The 15866-nt window shown below is 33.3% G+C and overlaps 2 protein-coding genes across 2 annotated transcripts; one reads left to right on the top strand and one right to left on the bottom strand.

Annotated features, from left to right (window-relative positions):
* On the top strand, nucleotides 1-2308 carry LOC120142237. The gene is made up of 3 exons (XM_039156985.1): nucleotides 1-84; nucleotides 1681-1866; nucleotides 2029-2308. Exons 2-3 carry the CDS (start codon nucleotides 1696-1698, stop codon nucleotides 2098-2100), a joined length of 243 nt encoding a protein of 80 aa, XP_039012916.1. The 5' UTR covers nucleotides 1-84; nucleotides 1681-1695; the 3' UTR covers nucleotides 2101-2308.
* Nucleotides 2309-4376: 2068 nt separating this feature from the next.
* On the bottom strand, nucleotides 4377-14385 carry LOC120142187 (heat shock cognate 70 kDa protein 2-like). The gene is made up of 3 exons (XM_039156927.1): nucleotides 14374-14385; nucleotides 6758-6997; nucleotides 4377-6231 (listed from the first exon to the last, which is right to left on the bottom strand). The coding sequence occupies exons 2-3, from the start codon at nucleotides 6969-6971 to the stop codon at nucleotides 4499-4501; spliced, it is 1947 nt and encodes a 648-aa protein (XP_039012858.1). The 5' UTR covers nucleotides 6972-6997; nucleotides 14374-14385; the 3' UTR covers nucleotides 4377-4498.
* Nucleotides 14386-15866: the final 1481 nt, after the last annotated feature.

Below are 15866 nucleotides of genomic sequence, written 5' to 3'. Positions count from 1 at the left end.
GAAGATAAAATAAAACCCTAAAGCTCGAGGTTGATCGTTCCATTCCTCTCTTTAACTTGTTCTCTGTTGAAGTTTGCTGATCCGGTAGATTCCCTTCTTTAGTCTCTCCTTTATTTTTTTAGAATTATCTGTTAATTTTTTCTTCATTCGAGTTAGTTGAAAAATTATTTGTATGCTATGTTCAAATCAAACTTCATTTCCAGTAATTTCTAAATAGAAGTTGTTTGATTGAATTAATCTTTGTTCTAGTTGCTAATTTTTTTAAGGTTAAGTCTGGAAAATCCGATTATAGATGGGTAGTTGTTAAGGTACTTTATCCCGAGCTTCTCACAAGCTAATTGATCTAACATAGGAGTTAAGATTTATTACTATATAGCCACTGTTGAGAAGAATTTTCTGCTCTGTTAGGTGTACAATCTTTCGGATCTCCTGAAATTACTATAAAGTACATATATAAGTAAACAAGACTTGCAGGATATTTGAACTTAAGGTTAAAAGCTTGCTACAATTTTCTTTAATGCTAATTGCAAATCATACAAATGGTTGTTTTTCATTCTTGCCGTTAAACCAATCTGTTCTGCTTCAATTAGTGTAATAAAAGTGTGCGCTTTTGTAGGTTGAGATTGTTGGCACGTCTTCTCATCTAGTTTGTAATGGGAAGGCAGGGTACTGATTTGTGGGAAATACATACCGGTTTCTTTTTCGGGGTGAAGTTTGTCTGTGGCCAAATTTCCCCTTAAACCCGATAATCCATCTACTTCAACTACATTTTATTTTATACGCACTTTCAGCAGCTGCCCCACCTCTCCTTTCTGTTACCATCCTTTCTAGTTTTCTTCTCTTCTCTTACAATGCGATTGACTATGATTAAATTAAGTGAACTCCAAATTCTACATATGATCTGTTTCTTATAATACATTATATGTAATTTGTTTACTTTTAGAGAGAGCAGAGGCATTGGAAGATTTGTATTTGTCAAGTCACACTCGGTTACATATCCAGAGCAGCAATTAATGCTTTAGGGTGTGGATTCTTCAGTGTCTAAAGCCATTTTAGATTTAAGTTGTAAATTTTACACGAGCTTGAAAGGAACTTGTTATGCTTCGCCAGGGTTGATGTTACAGTTCACATCTATGTTAGGAAAGGCCATTAATTTGGGTTATTTAGTTAAGGCTTAGGTTACACTTTTATTTCTCAGGCTTCTTGATTATGTTTTTAATTTAAGTTGACTTATTTTCCTTTTAAGAATATATTTCCTTTTTATGTAATGAGACTGGTTCTTATTTATAGGGATGGTTAAAATGATAAAACTCTAAGCAGAACTTATATCAAAAACCCTAAAAAATCTAGGTCTCTCTTTAATCAATGCTAAGGTTTAAATCTCCCTTTAATGACCTGAAAGGTTTTAGTTTCCCTTTGATGAGCTGAATCATCAATCCCAAACAGACGTTCGTAAGTATAATTTCTTTACATGTATATGAACTTTTTAGTTTCTGAAGTTTTGTGTATAATTGTTTTTAGCTTTTTGTGATGTTGCTATCATGCTTATCCTGCTGTTCTGCTGTCATCTGTTTTTTAGTTTCTTTTGCAAAATTCCTTTTAACCTGTTTCACTTGACATATAGTTGAATTAGAAAGGAGGTTGATGTAGCTTCTTATTTCTTTTCTTCTGTTCATGTAGACTAAATAATAAAGAATGGGCCGCAAAGCTGATGCACTGTATATAAATCCGAAGAAATTTGGCTCTCTTGCAAAACCTTGCATGAAGGAAATGACATCATTCTTAAACTGCTTGGCCCTTAACAAGGCTAATGAAGAAAAATGTGTTCGGCAGAAGGATCTTTTGAATGCCTGTATGGAAGCTCAGGTTTGTAACGCTGGTCTCACTTGTAGAACTAATGTCCCCAAACTCAATTACTTTTAACAGTTTACATAATTATTTCCATCTTGACCCCCGACTGTAATATTCTTTTCTCTGAAATCTAAAATATAATGACATACACAAACATTTTTGTTTACTTTGTTGCAGTCTACCATGAATAGGAAGCCATGGGGCAGCATCAATTACCACCTGCAGAGGCTTAACAGGGGAAGGAAATAGTATGGGTTTTCTTTGAATGTTGAATTTATGCATCATTGTTCATCGCCACTAGTCAGAGAATTTGTATCCGGTTGTAGTTAGAGAACATTCATTTATCAGTGTCTATTTGGATTTTCTTTTTCCTGCTGGAAATTTCGGAAAACATATTCTTGATAAATTTTGTATCTTAAGTTTCCGTTATTACAAGGAGTACCAATAATTTAAATTATCCACAATAAATGAGAAAAGTAATGTGTCAAATGGTTCACGACATGACTGAGCTTTATCAAGTTTCTTTTCTGTTTTAATTTGTCAAACCAACACTATAGAGCACATGAAAGAAGATACACGATAAATTTGAACCGTTTTATTTAAATGAGCATATATATATATATATTAGTGAAGAATTTTTTGGCGATATATATTATTAACATTAATTTTGTACATGAACATGTGCTATAGGATGTTTAACAATTATTCCAATGCACAAAGAGGTAAATTCATTAGTCTTATTAAGATTGATTGTCTTTATAAAAAAAAAACAAAATATGTGTTCGAAGTAACCTCGCAAATGTCAGATTATAGATTCTGTTGACTTTTAAATGAATGCTTATGAACAGTTAATAATTTTTTTGTATCAGAACTACATCAAGATAACTTAACCGTTTATGCCAAAAATTATTAGTAAAATTTTGGTTTACCATAACATATGCCAATATTAATTCTTGTGTAATACAATTCGAAGAATAACACATAATTTTTCTAATATATATTTATTATTTCAAATTATACTCGTAATATGAAGATTTATACAAACATACATTCTCCTAGATACGAAAAGTTATTTCATGAACCCTTTTCACTGTGTCATCAATAGTCTTAACCAATTAAAAAAATCAACGTCAATATTTATTTCTTTGTAATTTACACATAAGAATATCAATTAATTAAAACACTACCCAAAAAAAAATCTGTCAAATTTACCAGCATTCATAGACTTTCCTTTCTCAATACCCCTTTGTAATAAATATTTCCTTTTAAAAAAAAATCTCCTTTTTCATTTGTTCTGTTCTGCGTCTATCTTCTTTAACTGATTTGAGACCTCAAAAATAAAAAGTAATAAAATATCAAATGTGGGTGGCAATCGAACATACTGCACTTGAAGAAGGAGCAGACTACACTTGAACAATGATACAACTAATTAATGATGGTCATTGGGGTGTGATGTTTCTCTAGTCCATACTCCATAGTATTTGGACACTGATTGAGAACTTACATTATTTATGCGGCACGTTAATACAACAAAATTACAAATCGTATGACAAAGCTTAATAGAATGAGTTCTTTAGGAATTATGATAATGGAACAATCTCCAAATGATTTCTTGATGTAGAACAAGTAGAAGTATTCTTATTTGAGCATTTCCGTTTGAGCTATTTAAATTTTCACCACCGAAATGATTTCTCGAAACAGTACAAATAGAAGTTGAGTCTGCATTGTTGCTTCCACTGCTGTCGCTACATATCTGGAGGAGTTGATGGGCGATTTTCGTGAAGTAGTCTCAGTATCTCACAAAACTTGCAGTTTTCTCGGATTGTTATACTCACCGCATCTGTTATTTTATTGCTTTTTTTACTTTTGGGTCTTAAGAAAATAGATACAGACAGCAATAAAAATGGAGATTTTTTTAAAGAAATTTTATTACAAAGACAAGGGATATTGGAAAATGAAAGTTTATGAATTCCGGTAAAATATACAGATTTTCTTTTGGGTAGTGTTTTAATTAATTGTTATCTTTATGAATAAATGATAAGAAAATAAATATTGATACAGATTTTTTTATTGGAAGGGACCATTGATGATGTGATAAGAGAGTCCATGAAATATTTTTTTTATGAATACGCTGTTATCCTTTGATGATTTGTACTTTAGTTGATTTTATGCCATAAATATATAAATTGAAAGGTCATATGGAAGAGAGTATAAGTTAAGAGGTTAGCCACTTACTCAGGTATAAGTTGTTAAAAGATTACAATTAATTATTGGGGTTTATTTAAATAAAATAGTATAGTTCCGGGGTTCATTTAATATGTTAATTATTTATAATCAAATTTCAACTATAGGGAGCAATATAAATACCATTCAAGCATGCGCAAGATGCCAAGCCTACATGTGATGAATACTTGTGGTGCAACGCAAAGGATAAAAATTGAAAATTCAGTGTCAGAGAAATGGGGCATGTTTAAAAGAGAACCAAAATGGCCTTTGAAGGGAAATAGTAGAGATGCTTCATGTACTGAAAAATGAAACCCAAACCAAAACATGATCCTACTTAGTTATTAGTGCCCTCAAAATCCTATTCAGGATTCCTTAAAATCCCAACAGAAGAACAAAAAACACTGAAACGACTTGTTCATTCTTAGTCAACCTCCTCGATCTTGGGACCAGCTCCGCTTCCGGAAGCCGGAGGGGCATCGCTGCTCTTTCCGCCGACCGGATCACCACCACCGCCTTGGTACATTTTGGCAATAATGGGGTTACACAAGTTTTCAAGCTCCTTCATCTTATCCTCGAACTCATCAGCTTCGGCTAACTGGTTACTATCCAGCCAATTGATGGCCTGCTCAACTGCATCCTCAATGCTTTTCTTGTCAGCCGGATTCAACTTAGCACCAATTTTCTCATCCCTCACAGTGTTCCTCATGTTATACGCGTAGTTCTCCAATGCATTCTTAGCCTCCACTTTTCTTTTATGTTCTTCGTCCTCTGATTTGTATTTCTCAGCTTCTTGGACCATTTTTTCAATCTCTTCCTTGGAGAGCCTGCCCTTGTCGTTGGTGATTGTGATCTTGTTCTTTTGCCCTGTTGTTTTGTCCTCAGCCGAGACATTCAGAATGCCATTGGCATCGATGTCGAAACAAACAGTGATCTGAGGGACACCTCTCGGAGCTGGTGGGATGCCGGAGAGCTCGAATTTTCCGAGCAAGTTATTGTCCCTTGTCCGCGTTCTTTCACCTTCATAAACCTGAATCAAAACACCAGGTTGGTTGTCTGAATAAGTAGAGAAAACTTGTTCCTTTTTGGTCGGAATTGTAGTGTTCCTTGGAATAAGAACGGTCATTACACCACCAGCCGTTTCGAGCCCTAGAGAAAGCGGCGTGACATCCAAAAGGAGCAAATCTTGAACCTTTTCGTTGCCTTCACCGCTCAAAATGGCGGCTTGTACGGCCGCACCGTAGGCGACGGCCTCATCGGGGTTGATGCTCTTGCAGAGTTCTTTTCCATTAAAGAAGTCCTGCAATAGCGATTGAACCTTGGGAATCCTGGTAGATCCACCAACGAGAACAACATCATGCACGGTACTCTTATCCATCTTAGCATCCCTTAAACATTTCTCCACTGGCTCCATACATTTCCTGAACAGGTCCATGTTAAGCTCCTCGAATCGAGCTCGAGTGATCGTCGAGTAAAAATCGATCCCTTCATACAAGGAATCGATCTCGATGGTGGTTTGAGCGGTGGATGAAAGAGTCCTCTTTGCTCTTTCACATGAAGTCCTCAATCTCCTCAAAGCCCTAGGGTTTCCACTTATGTCTTTCTTGTTTTTCCTCTTGAACTCTTGCACGAAATGGTTCACCATCCTATTATCAAAATCTTCCCCTCCAAGGTGTGTATCACCAGCAGTGGCTTTGACTTCAAAAATACCCTCTTCGATTGTCAAAAGAGAGACATCGAAGGTGCCGCCGCCGAGATCGAAGATGAGCACATTCTTCTCTCCGGCACTGCCAGCTTTCTTGTCGAGTCCATAAGCGATGGCGGCAGCGGTAGGTTCGTTGATGATTCGCATGACATTGAGGCCTGCAATGACGCCTGCATCTTTGGTGGCCTGACGCTGGGAGTCATTGAAATATGCAGGGACGGTAACGACGCCGTTCTTCACAGTGGAACCTAGATAGGCCTCGGCTGTTTCTTTCATCTTCATGAGAACCATAGATGAGATTTCTTCAGCTGCGAACATCTTGTCTTCGCCTTTGTATGAGACAGTGATCATAGGCTTGTCAGCCGCACCAGGGGTAACCTTGAATGGCCACAACTTCATATCGCTTTGGACCGAAGCGTCGTTGAACCTCCTTCCAATCAACCGCTTTGCATCTAATATCGTAAAATTAGAAACCATAGCATGCATCAATGTATAGGAATATATATATATATATATACATATATATACATATATTTCAATTCTCCGATCACAGTACATCAATCTAAATCCAATCCAATCAAATTTCATCATAAAAAATAATAATATAAATCATTTCAATTTAGACTTAAATTTTGATTAGGCCATAAAAGCCAAGAATCTAAATTTGTCTAACTTCAATTTGAGTTGATCTAAATTAGAAAATTTGACGTACTAATAAATATGAATTCAAACTCGATTCAACCTAATTAGGTTATAAAGGTAAACAATCTAAACATGTCCAACTCAAACTCGAATTGATTAGAAAATTGAAATTGATTCAAATAAGAAACGATCTAAACTTGTGTCACAAACTCAAAACAATCAAAATCTAAAACTGTATGTGATGATACACATGAAAATCGTGTTAAAACTGTAAATGCTTTATCTTTGTAGAAACACTACATTGATGGGACCAGAAAAAAATCCAACAAGACTTACCAAAGACAGTGTTAATAGGGTTCATGGCAACCTGGTTCTTAGCAGCGTCGCCAATCAATCGCTCACTATCAGTGAAAGCAACATAGGAAGGTGTGGTTCTGTTCCCTTGATCATTAGCAATAATCTCAACCCGGTCATGTTGCCAAACGCCAACGCACGAGTACGTAGTGCCAAGATCTATGCCGATTGCCGGACCCTCACCTTTGCCAGCCATTGATAATCTCTTTTAAGTTGCAGAGACTCAATAAATAATAATTAAAAAGAAAAAAGTGTCAATGGAGTTGTCGAGGATGATCCTTTTTATATAGTGTAACTGTTTTGAGCTCTTCACCGTATTCCACGGGTATGGGGCTTTACCTATTCAAACTGATTTACTATTTCTTTGTTATGGATGGTCTTCACTCTTGGCTATGTAAGTTTGAGTTTGTTTGAGTGTTTTTAGGAGGGATAAAGCAGCTTTTAGTCATTGAAATTGGTATTTTTCCCAGTTTAGTCCCTTGATTTTTGTCTACATTAGTTTAGTCCTTTAATTTAACAATTTTCTCAACTTAGTCTCTGAATTTTATTTTGGTACACATTAGTTCCTGGACTTGACAATTTTTCTCATTTTAGTTTAATAATGTGACACTCTGATACTATACCACATCATCAAAAGGATTAAAAATACCAAAAATAAGAGTTCAAGGAGTAACGTGGATCAAAAAAGTTAAAGACTAAATTGAAAAGAATTATCAAGTTTAAGGATTCAAAGTTACTTTATCCCGTTTTAGGTTTTTATTTTTAGCATTAGTTCCTAAGTTTGATTCCAGACAACCTCTCCCCTTCCCCTTATGCAAAATCACTTATATTTTTAACAAGGACATAAGCAATGTTTTTGGTCACTCAACTTTGTTTTCTTTTATATTTTTGTCACTCTTTAAAATGTTTCAATTTCATCACTCAACTTTCACTCTTTCTAGTCACTCTATCATTAATGTCACTTAATTTTTTTGTTAAATGCATTTTTAGATTCCCTTTGATTCATCGATTCTATAGTGTTTTCTTTTAAATTTGAACGACAAGAGGTCAAAAAGTAGGACGAAAATAATATATATCGATTTCAAATTGGTCAAATGGTGGATATTGCATATTAAACCAAGAAAATATCTAAATTTTAATTTAAGTTTTATCTATTTCAAGGAAAACAAAGTTGGTGAGAAGAAAGTTGAAATATTAGGTTAAATTTATTACAAAACAAGACTGCAAATGGCAAGTTCCATCCATGTAGAAGAAGAGAATAAAAATTTAAGTTATTTCATAAATAAAAATATAAAATACGTAGCGTTTTGGAATATGATGTTTGTTGGAGGCATAAGATGAACATTAGTACTCAATAAGGCATATGTAGTTACTGAAAATGAATCAAAATGTAAGTTTAAGAATTTAGGGGCTTAATTTTGATTTCTAGTGTTTTGATGACTTGAATGGTGTATCCTGACTTGGTTTCACATATATGATATGTTTCAAATCACTCTAGTGCATGTTAGGGTCACTAAGGGCAAGTTTAGGATTAGTTTACAACATTTTCCAGGTGGAATACTAATATTATTCATCTAATATTGATACAACTCATAGAAGTATCGATGTTTATTATCAGTATCAATATTAACCGGGCGATATAGAAGTACAATGGAATTTAAGATAAATTTTAAAAAAATTATGATTATTTTTTAAATTATATATTTTCAATTAATGTCTGATTTAACTATAATTTACTTTAGAATTGTTATTTTGAATGAACTTGTATTTAATGCACAATAATTTAGTATTTCACACAAATTACTAACTATAAAAAATATCTTATTAAATTTACAAGTTAGTCCTTGTAATTGATAAAATATAAAATCCGATGTCTTTTTCAGATTGTTTCATGTATATTCAAAAAGGATTATTTTTCTAGTTTGAATTATTTAAAAGTTGATCATATAATTATGAAACTGAGTGGAACAATTCTGATAATGAATGTGGTGTTTGAGACTTGATCATAATTCTGAGTCAGATATGAAGTGTTATGGGTGGCTAACGCAAGAAGATTAAAAAAGACTCTGAGACTCGTATTATGACCCTTTTCGAATCTCCTTGTAGACTATTATCACTATGAAAATTGTACAAGGGAAACTGATGGTTGTTATTGTTCTGGAATAAAGGGTCATTATCTCTACGCATGGACGGATCTATGTTATAGATGGGAGGGGTAATGCCCCAAACTTTGATGGTTTAATTACCTCTTAAGTAACTAGTAGTTTTTAAAACCATTGTAATTAAGTCCTTGTCTCTCCCAAAATTTTACGGTATAATTGTTTTTTAGGCCACTGTCAGTTTTGAAATTAATGGAATTAAGTATTAATCCCAAATTTGTCTGGTTTAGTTACATTTTAAGAACTTTGAATTTTAAAATTAATGAAATTAAACATTTAATCTCTTAACTTTTATGATTTAATTATGTTGAAAACATTTTGATATTTCGATATAACAAATTAAGATAAATGAATTTTAAGATTTTCCAAAAAGATTTTCTAAGTATATTCGATATAATTATTCGAATATCAAAATATTACTCCAAATCTTTCAAATGTCATTTTTAATCCTTACTCAAGTGTAAAATTAAGATTTAAACTTAAAATAATTTCAAAATAATTTTACAAAATATTTCGAACCATTTTAAAGCCAAAAATTCCAGATTGCTCAGAGGGAACCAATTCCCCCTGAATGGTTTTGCTCTGAGAAAAACAGAATGCTCGGAGGGAACCGATTCCCCCCAGGGGGTATCGATTCCCCCCTGTTTAATGGTCGAAATATTTGAATTTTACACTTAGGGAACCGATTCCCCATGAGGGGTACCGATTCCCCCCACGCTCCAAGCTGTTTTATTAAATGATTTCACACTAAAACGGCTCTATTATCTCCACTAATCATCCCCAACGTTTAGAAGTGATTCAAGGTGTATTTAAACAAGTTCTTAAGCCTTTGATCAACAAGAAATTATAGAGAAACAAGAGAGAAAGCATCAAACACCAAGTTTGTGCAAATCAAGCCAATTTTCCTTTCAATATTCATTTTGCTTTCAAGAACACCATTTGTGCTCATTTGTAATTATTTTTGAGTGTTCTTTTCTTGTTCTAGAATTGTGCAAACATCTTACCTTGTGAGGTTTTCCTTGTAAGTTTGCAAATTTGTGTATTTCTCTTTGAAAAAGAGTGTGCTAAAAAATTTGGGGTATAATTCTTGAGGGAGTTGTAAGGTTACTCTTTGTCCTCAAAAGAAAGAACAAATTAGTGAATTTGTTGGAAAATACTTAGTGTGGATAGCTAAGGTAGTGGACGTAGACTTTGGTTGAGAAAGTCGAACCACTCTAAATCGTTGTGTAAATATTTTCAATTTTCTGCAAAAGCTTCCACCAAAATTTTAATTGCCAATTCACCCCCCTCTTGGTCATTTCCGTCAATCGATTAACTCAACAATTGGTATCAGAGCCTCACTCATTTGAAGGTTTAATCGCCTCTTGAGTCAATCCGGGAAGAGTTAAATCGATAAAGATGTCGTCTACTTCCGGTTTATTCTCCATGGAAGAATCCAGACCTATTGACGTGCCTCCACACTTCAATGGAATAAATTATCGTCATTGGAAGAGGTGTATGATGATATTCATCAAAGAATTTGATATGGAAGCTTGGATGATACTCAAGAAAGGATATTCCTCTCCTACTAAGAAGGCAAAGAAGTGGAGTGTTTAAGAACGGAAGGAAGCTCAACAAAACTCAAAGGCTATGCACATGTTGTGTTGTGCAATTGATCCTAATTTATATAAAGGAATTTATTCTTGTTCAAGTGCCAAGGAAATGTGGGATAAGCTTGAGAAGATCTATAGAGACAAGGAAGAAGAAGAACCAATAAAAGTGATGTCTCTATTAGCTCTCACAGAGCCAAATGTATCTTCTAACTCAAATATATCAAATTCAAAATCTTTTAATGAGTTACAAGATGCTTATGATAAATTATTTTCGGAGTTTGAGATCATGAACTCCAAATACAATAAATTGATTTCTAAATTTATTACTAAAAATGATCATCTTTTGAAAGCTAAAACAGACTTGGAAAATCAAAATGAAATGTTGAAAAAGGAGTTAGAGCTTTCAAAAATAAAATCTGAAAACTTTGAAATAGAAATTTTCAAATTAAACAAACTTCTTCTAGAAATGAAAATGGATTTTTAAAATCAAAATGAAATCTTGAAGAAGGATTTAGAACTCTCAAAAATGAAATTTGAAAGTATTGAAAAAGAAAATTTCAATTTGAAAGATAAGCTTGAATGTTTAACAAGAGAAAAAGAGATCATTCTAAATAATTCATCTAGTTCAATAATGACAATATGTTTACATTGTCATTATCATGGTCATAAGGAACATACTTGTCCTTTAAAGAAAGGAAAACGATTTAAAATTAGACAAGTATGGGTTCCAAAAGGAACAAGAGGCATTGAAACTAATGTTCAAGGATCCAAAGCAATTTGGATACCAAAATCTACTTAAATGTCTCTTGTAGGTGTGTGAGAGCAATGGTGATAAAGATGATATTATTCAAGATGCATTTAGATTTTATTAATATAACTATTTTGTGCCTAGTTGCTAGGGATGAGCATGATGATTTGTTATGGCATAGGAGACTAGGACATGCTAGTATGAGTGTTTTGCAACAGTTAGTTCAAGGAGAATTGGTTCGAGGGATGTCTAAACTAAAATTTGATAATGATAAAACTTGTGATGCTTGTGCTAAAGGAAAACAAAAGCAAGTTCCTTTTAAATCCATTAATGACGTATCAACTAGTAGAGTATTACAATTGATCCATATAGATCTTTTTGGGCCAACTAGGACTACTAGCTTGGGTGGAAAACAATATGCATTTGTCTTGGTATATGACTATTCTAGATATACTTGGGTTCTATTTTTAAGTACTAAATATGAAGCATTAGAAAATTTCATCACATTTTCAAAAGTAATCCAAAACGAAAAAGGTTACTCTATCACTAGTGTTAGAAGTGATCATGGCACTGAATTTGAAAATCTTGGATTTAATGAGTTTTGTAATTCTAATGGTATTAGCCATAATTTTTCAGCATCTAGAACCCCTCAACAAAATGGAGTTGTTGAGAGGAAAAATTGAACTTTAGAAGAAATGGCTAGAACCATGCTTTGTGAAAATAATTTGCCAAAATATTTTTGGGCGGAAGCCACAAATACCGCTTGGTATGTTGTAAATCGAGTAATGATTAGGCCAATTTTTAAAGAAAACTCCATATGAAATTTTCAAAAATAAAAAACCTAACATTAGCGATTTTCATCATTTTGGATGTAAATGTTTTGTTTTAAACAACAGTAAAGAAAACCTTAGCAAATTTGATGCTAAAAGTGATGAAGGAATTTTTCTGGGTTATTCCTTAAATTCTAAAGTTTATCGAGTATTTAATAAAAGAACTTTAGTTGTAGAAGAGTCTATACATGTTGTTTTCGATGATAATCTCCTTCCGAGGAAGAATTCTTGTTTGAATGATGATGTAGGTATTATAAATACAAATGATGTTAGACATGACGTTGGAGAATCATCATCAAAGGAAGAAACGAAAGATGAGGAAACTCATGATCCTCTTGAGAATCCAACCATTGAAGAAAGGGAAGTATCTTATCTAAGAGAGTACAACTATGTCAAGGATGGTGAAATTATATGTGATCCATCCAAAGGGGTAACAACTCGATCTTCTCTTAGAAATATTTGTAATTATGTTGCATTTATTTAATGCATAGAGCCTAAGAATATTAAAAAATCATTAAATGATGAACATTGGATTATGGCTATGCAAGAAGAGTTAAATCAATTTGAGAGAGGTAAAGTATGAACATTAGTTGAAAGGCCTAGTAATAAATCTATTGTAGGTACTAGATGGATATTTAGGAATAAGCTTGATGAGAGTGGTAATATAGTGAGAAACAAGGCTAGACTTGTTGCTCAAGGGTATACTCAAGAAGAGGGCATAGACTATGATGAAACATACGCCCCCGTAGCTAGGATGGAAGCAATTAAAATGTTATTAGCATTTGCATGTTTTCATGAATTTAAATTATATCAAATGGATGTTAAAAGTGTATTTTTAAATGGTTTTATAAAAGAAGTGTATGTGGAACAACTTCCAGGTTTTGAAGATTCAAAATTTCCTGATCATGTTCTTAAATTGACAAAAACACTTTATGGTTTAAAACAAGCTCCAAGAGCTTGGTATGAAGATTGTCAAATTTTTTAATTAAAAAAGGTTTTTTCAAAAGGGAAGGTTGACACTACATTGTTTTTAAAGCATAAAGGTAAAGATTTATTAGTAGTTCAAATTTATATTGATGATATAATATTTGGTTCTACTAATGATGTTCTTTGCCAAGAATTTTCTAAGCTAATGCAAAGTGAATTCAAAATGAGCATGATGGGGGAGCTCTCATTTTTCTTGGGACTCCAAATCAAGCAAAGAAAAGATGGCATCTTCATCAATCAAGCTAAGTACGTCAAAGATATGCTCAAGAAGTTTGGACTGGAAAAGGGCAAACCTCATGACACTCCAATGAACTCTTCAACAAAGCTTGACTTAGATGAATGAGGTAAATATGTAGATGTTAAATTATATAGGTCAATGATTGGATCTTTACTTTATCTAACTGCAAGTAGATCGGACATTATGTTTAGTATATGCTTATATGCTAGATTTCAATCATGACCTAAGGAATCACATTTACTAGCTGTCAAGAGAATCTTTAGATACCTTAAGGACACTTCTAGTTTAGGACTTTGGTATCCTAGAGACTCTAGCTTTAGCTTGCATGCCTATTCTGATGCGGATTATGGAGGATGCAAATTAGATAGGAAAAGCACCTCCGGTACTTGCAAATTAGATGCCTTTTCCTTGGAAATATGTTGATTTCTTGGTTTTCAAAGAAACAAAATTGTGTTGCATTATCTACCACTGAAGCCGAATACATTTCAGCCAGTAGTTGTTGTGCACAAGTTTTATGGATGAAACAACAACTTTTTGATTATGAAATTTAAGTAGGTACCATTCCTATCAAGTGTGACAATACTAGTGCTATTTGTCTCACTAAAAATCCCATCCAACACTCTAGAACTAAGCACATTGAAATAAGACATCACTTCATTAGAGACCATGTCACTAAGGAAGATGTAGTTCTAGAATTTGTTGATATTTTGCACCAATTAGCGGATATCTTTACAAAACCTTTAAACAAGAAAAGATTTTGGACACTTAGGAGAGAATTAGGTTTAACTGACCTATCTTCACTTAGTGTTTAAAATATTTTTTAGCACTTTTAAGAATAAATAAAAAATGCTTACAATGGTAATTTTTGATTGCATTCATTGCTATTAGTTAGGGGGAGTTTATGATTAATAGTGAAAATTAATTGTTTGTTCAAATGATGTTTTAATGACAAATTTGATTGTTTGAACATAGTTAATTTTCGAAATATGAGTTGCCAATACCACTAGGATTAATTATTTTAGCACTATTGGATGTTTAAAATACAAATTTTTTAAACATTTGGCAGAGGGAATCGATACCCCCATAAGGGAACCGATTCCTCCTTTGAATGGGAATCGATTCCCTCCTTGAGGGAATCGATACCCCCCCACGGGTTCTGGATATATCACGACCAGAAAACCCATTCTCTCAAAACCTCTCTTCTTTCTTAAACGTCGTTCATCCTCTATTTCTCTCTAAATCTCCATTTTTGCCAAAATCATCAAATACAAGTCGGAATTAGATCTTTCTTCAACTTCTAATCCTTGCAAACAACATCACATTCTCATAAAATCCAAATTTTCAAGGTAATATTTCAAAATCCTCTATTTCATTGATTTTTGAACTTAGGAATAGTTTTGATTAGTTCTAAGATGAACATTACATCGGGCATTGGTTATATGATGATTTTACAACCAATTTCGTCAAAAACACTCAATTTTTCTTTTAATTTCGAAATAAAAAAATCGAGAATTGTTGTTTTAATTGATGTTTTTGATTCAATTATGTTGTTTTCGTAAAAACTATACGTATTATGATTTTCAAACATTATTTTCCAAATAGTTTTTCAAAACATTGCCCTTTAGGATTTGTTTTAGAGAACCTTGAAATATTGAGGACTCATTTGAGTTTTGGGTTTGATTATATTGCATACATGTGTTTAAATTTGCAGGTTACATATTCTATTCCGATTCTTAAACCATGTCAAATCCTAAACGACTTAAGACATTGTCTAGTCGCTTAAGTCAAAACCGACCTCTTATTCCTCCACCCAATCCAAATAACCCAAATATGACCATTCTGAACTCTTGTTTCACGTACCTGGTCGTAGACAAAATCTATACCATAGGTATCATACTTGTTTTGAGTCATACAAAATCCGGGAAGAACGTATCCCTTCGATTCAAGCTGTAGAAGATATGGACTTTCAATATCTTCATACTCTTAAATCCTAAAAGTTTGATAAACTCTTTAAACTCAAACCTTTGGTTTATCATCAATTAGTCTGCATTTTTCTATTCCAATGTGGTATGTGTCCAAAACGAGCGCCGATATAAAATTATAGGAATTCGATCCTATCTTTTAGGACAATTCATTTTTATAGACTCCGGCACAATCGCTACCCATTTTGGACTAGATAACTCATGTTTAATGAAAAAGAGACTGTGGATTCACCCTATAAGTCTAAGGATAGTGAGAGTACCCTAAGAACTTATCTTGATAGATTCCTTCATTATATGATCTCTTGGTGGTTTAGACCATCCGGAGGTAGGTAATCCTCCCTTAGGAACATAGATATATGGTGGATATACTATATCCAACATAAAAAGAAGATTAATCTGCCACAAATCATCTTTAGCGAGTTTCCATAAACACTATTCCTTCTAAGAATATAGAAACCTTGGTTTATGGTTGTCTCCTTAGTAATTTGTTTATCAAACTCAGTCTTAGGGTCTCTTCTGATATTCCTATCCCTCTTCAAAACCAAATCAATCTTA

The sequence above is a fragment of the Hibiscus syriacus genome, unplaced genomic scaffold, assembly GCF_006381635.1.
Source record: "Hibiscus syriacus cultivar Baekdansim isolate YM2019G1 unplaced genomic scaffold, ASM638163v2 tig00110819_pilon, whole genome shotgun sequence".
Lineage (NCBI taxonomy): Eukaryota > Viridiplantae > Streptophyta > Magnoliopsida > Malvales > Malvaceae > Hibiscus > Hibiscus syriacus.
The sequence above is the reverse complement of the archived record's forward strand: the minus strand, read 5'-3'. Positions and strand labels throughout refer to the sequence as shown.

Bases quoted from the DNA above. Each gene is read 5' to 3' on its own strand.
- LOC120142237 (XM_039156985.1), top strand. From the start codon at position 1,696: ATGGGCCGCAAAGCTGATGCACTGTATATAAATCCGAAGAAATTTGGC. The intron at 1,867-2,028 runs GTTTGTAACGCT...ACTTTGTTGCAG, and splicing joins ATGCCTGTATGGAAGCTCAG to TCTACCATGAATAGGAAGCC.
- LOC120142187 (XM_039156927.1), bottom strand. From the start codon at position 6,971: ATGGCTGGCAAAGGTGAGGGTCCGGCAATCGGCATAGATCTTGGCACT. The intron at 6,232-6,757 runs GTAAGTCTTGTT...TTACGATATTAG, and splicing joins CCCTATTAACACTGTCTTTG to ATGCAAAGCGGTTGATTGGA.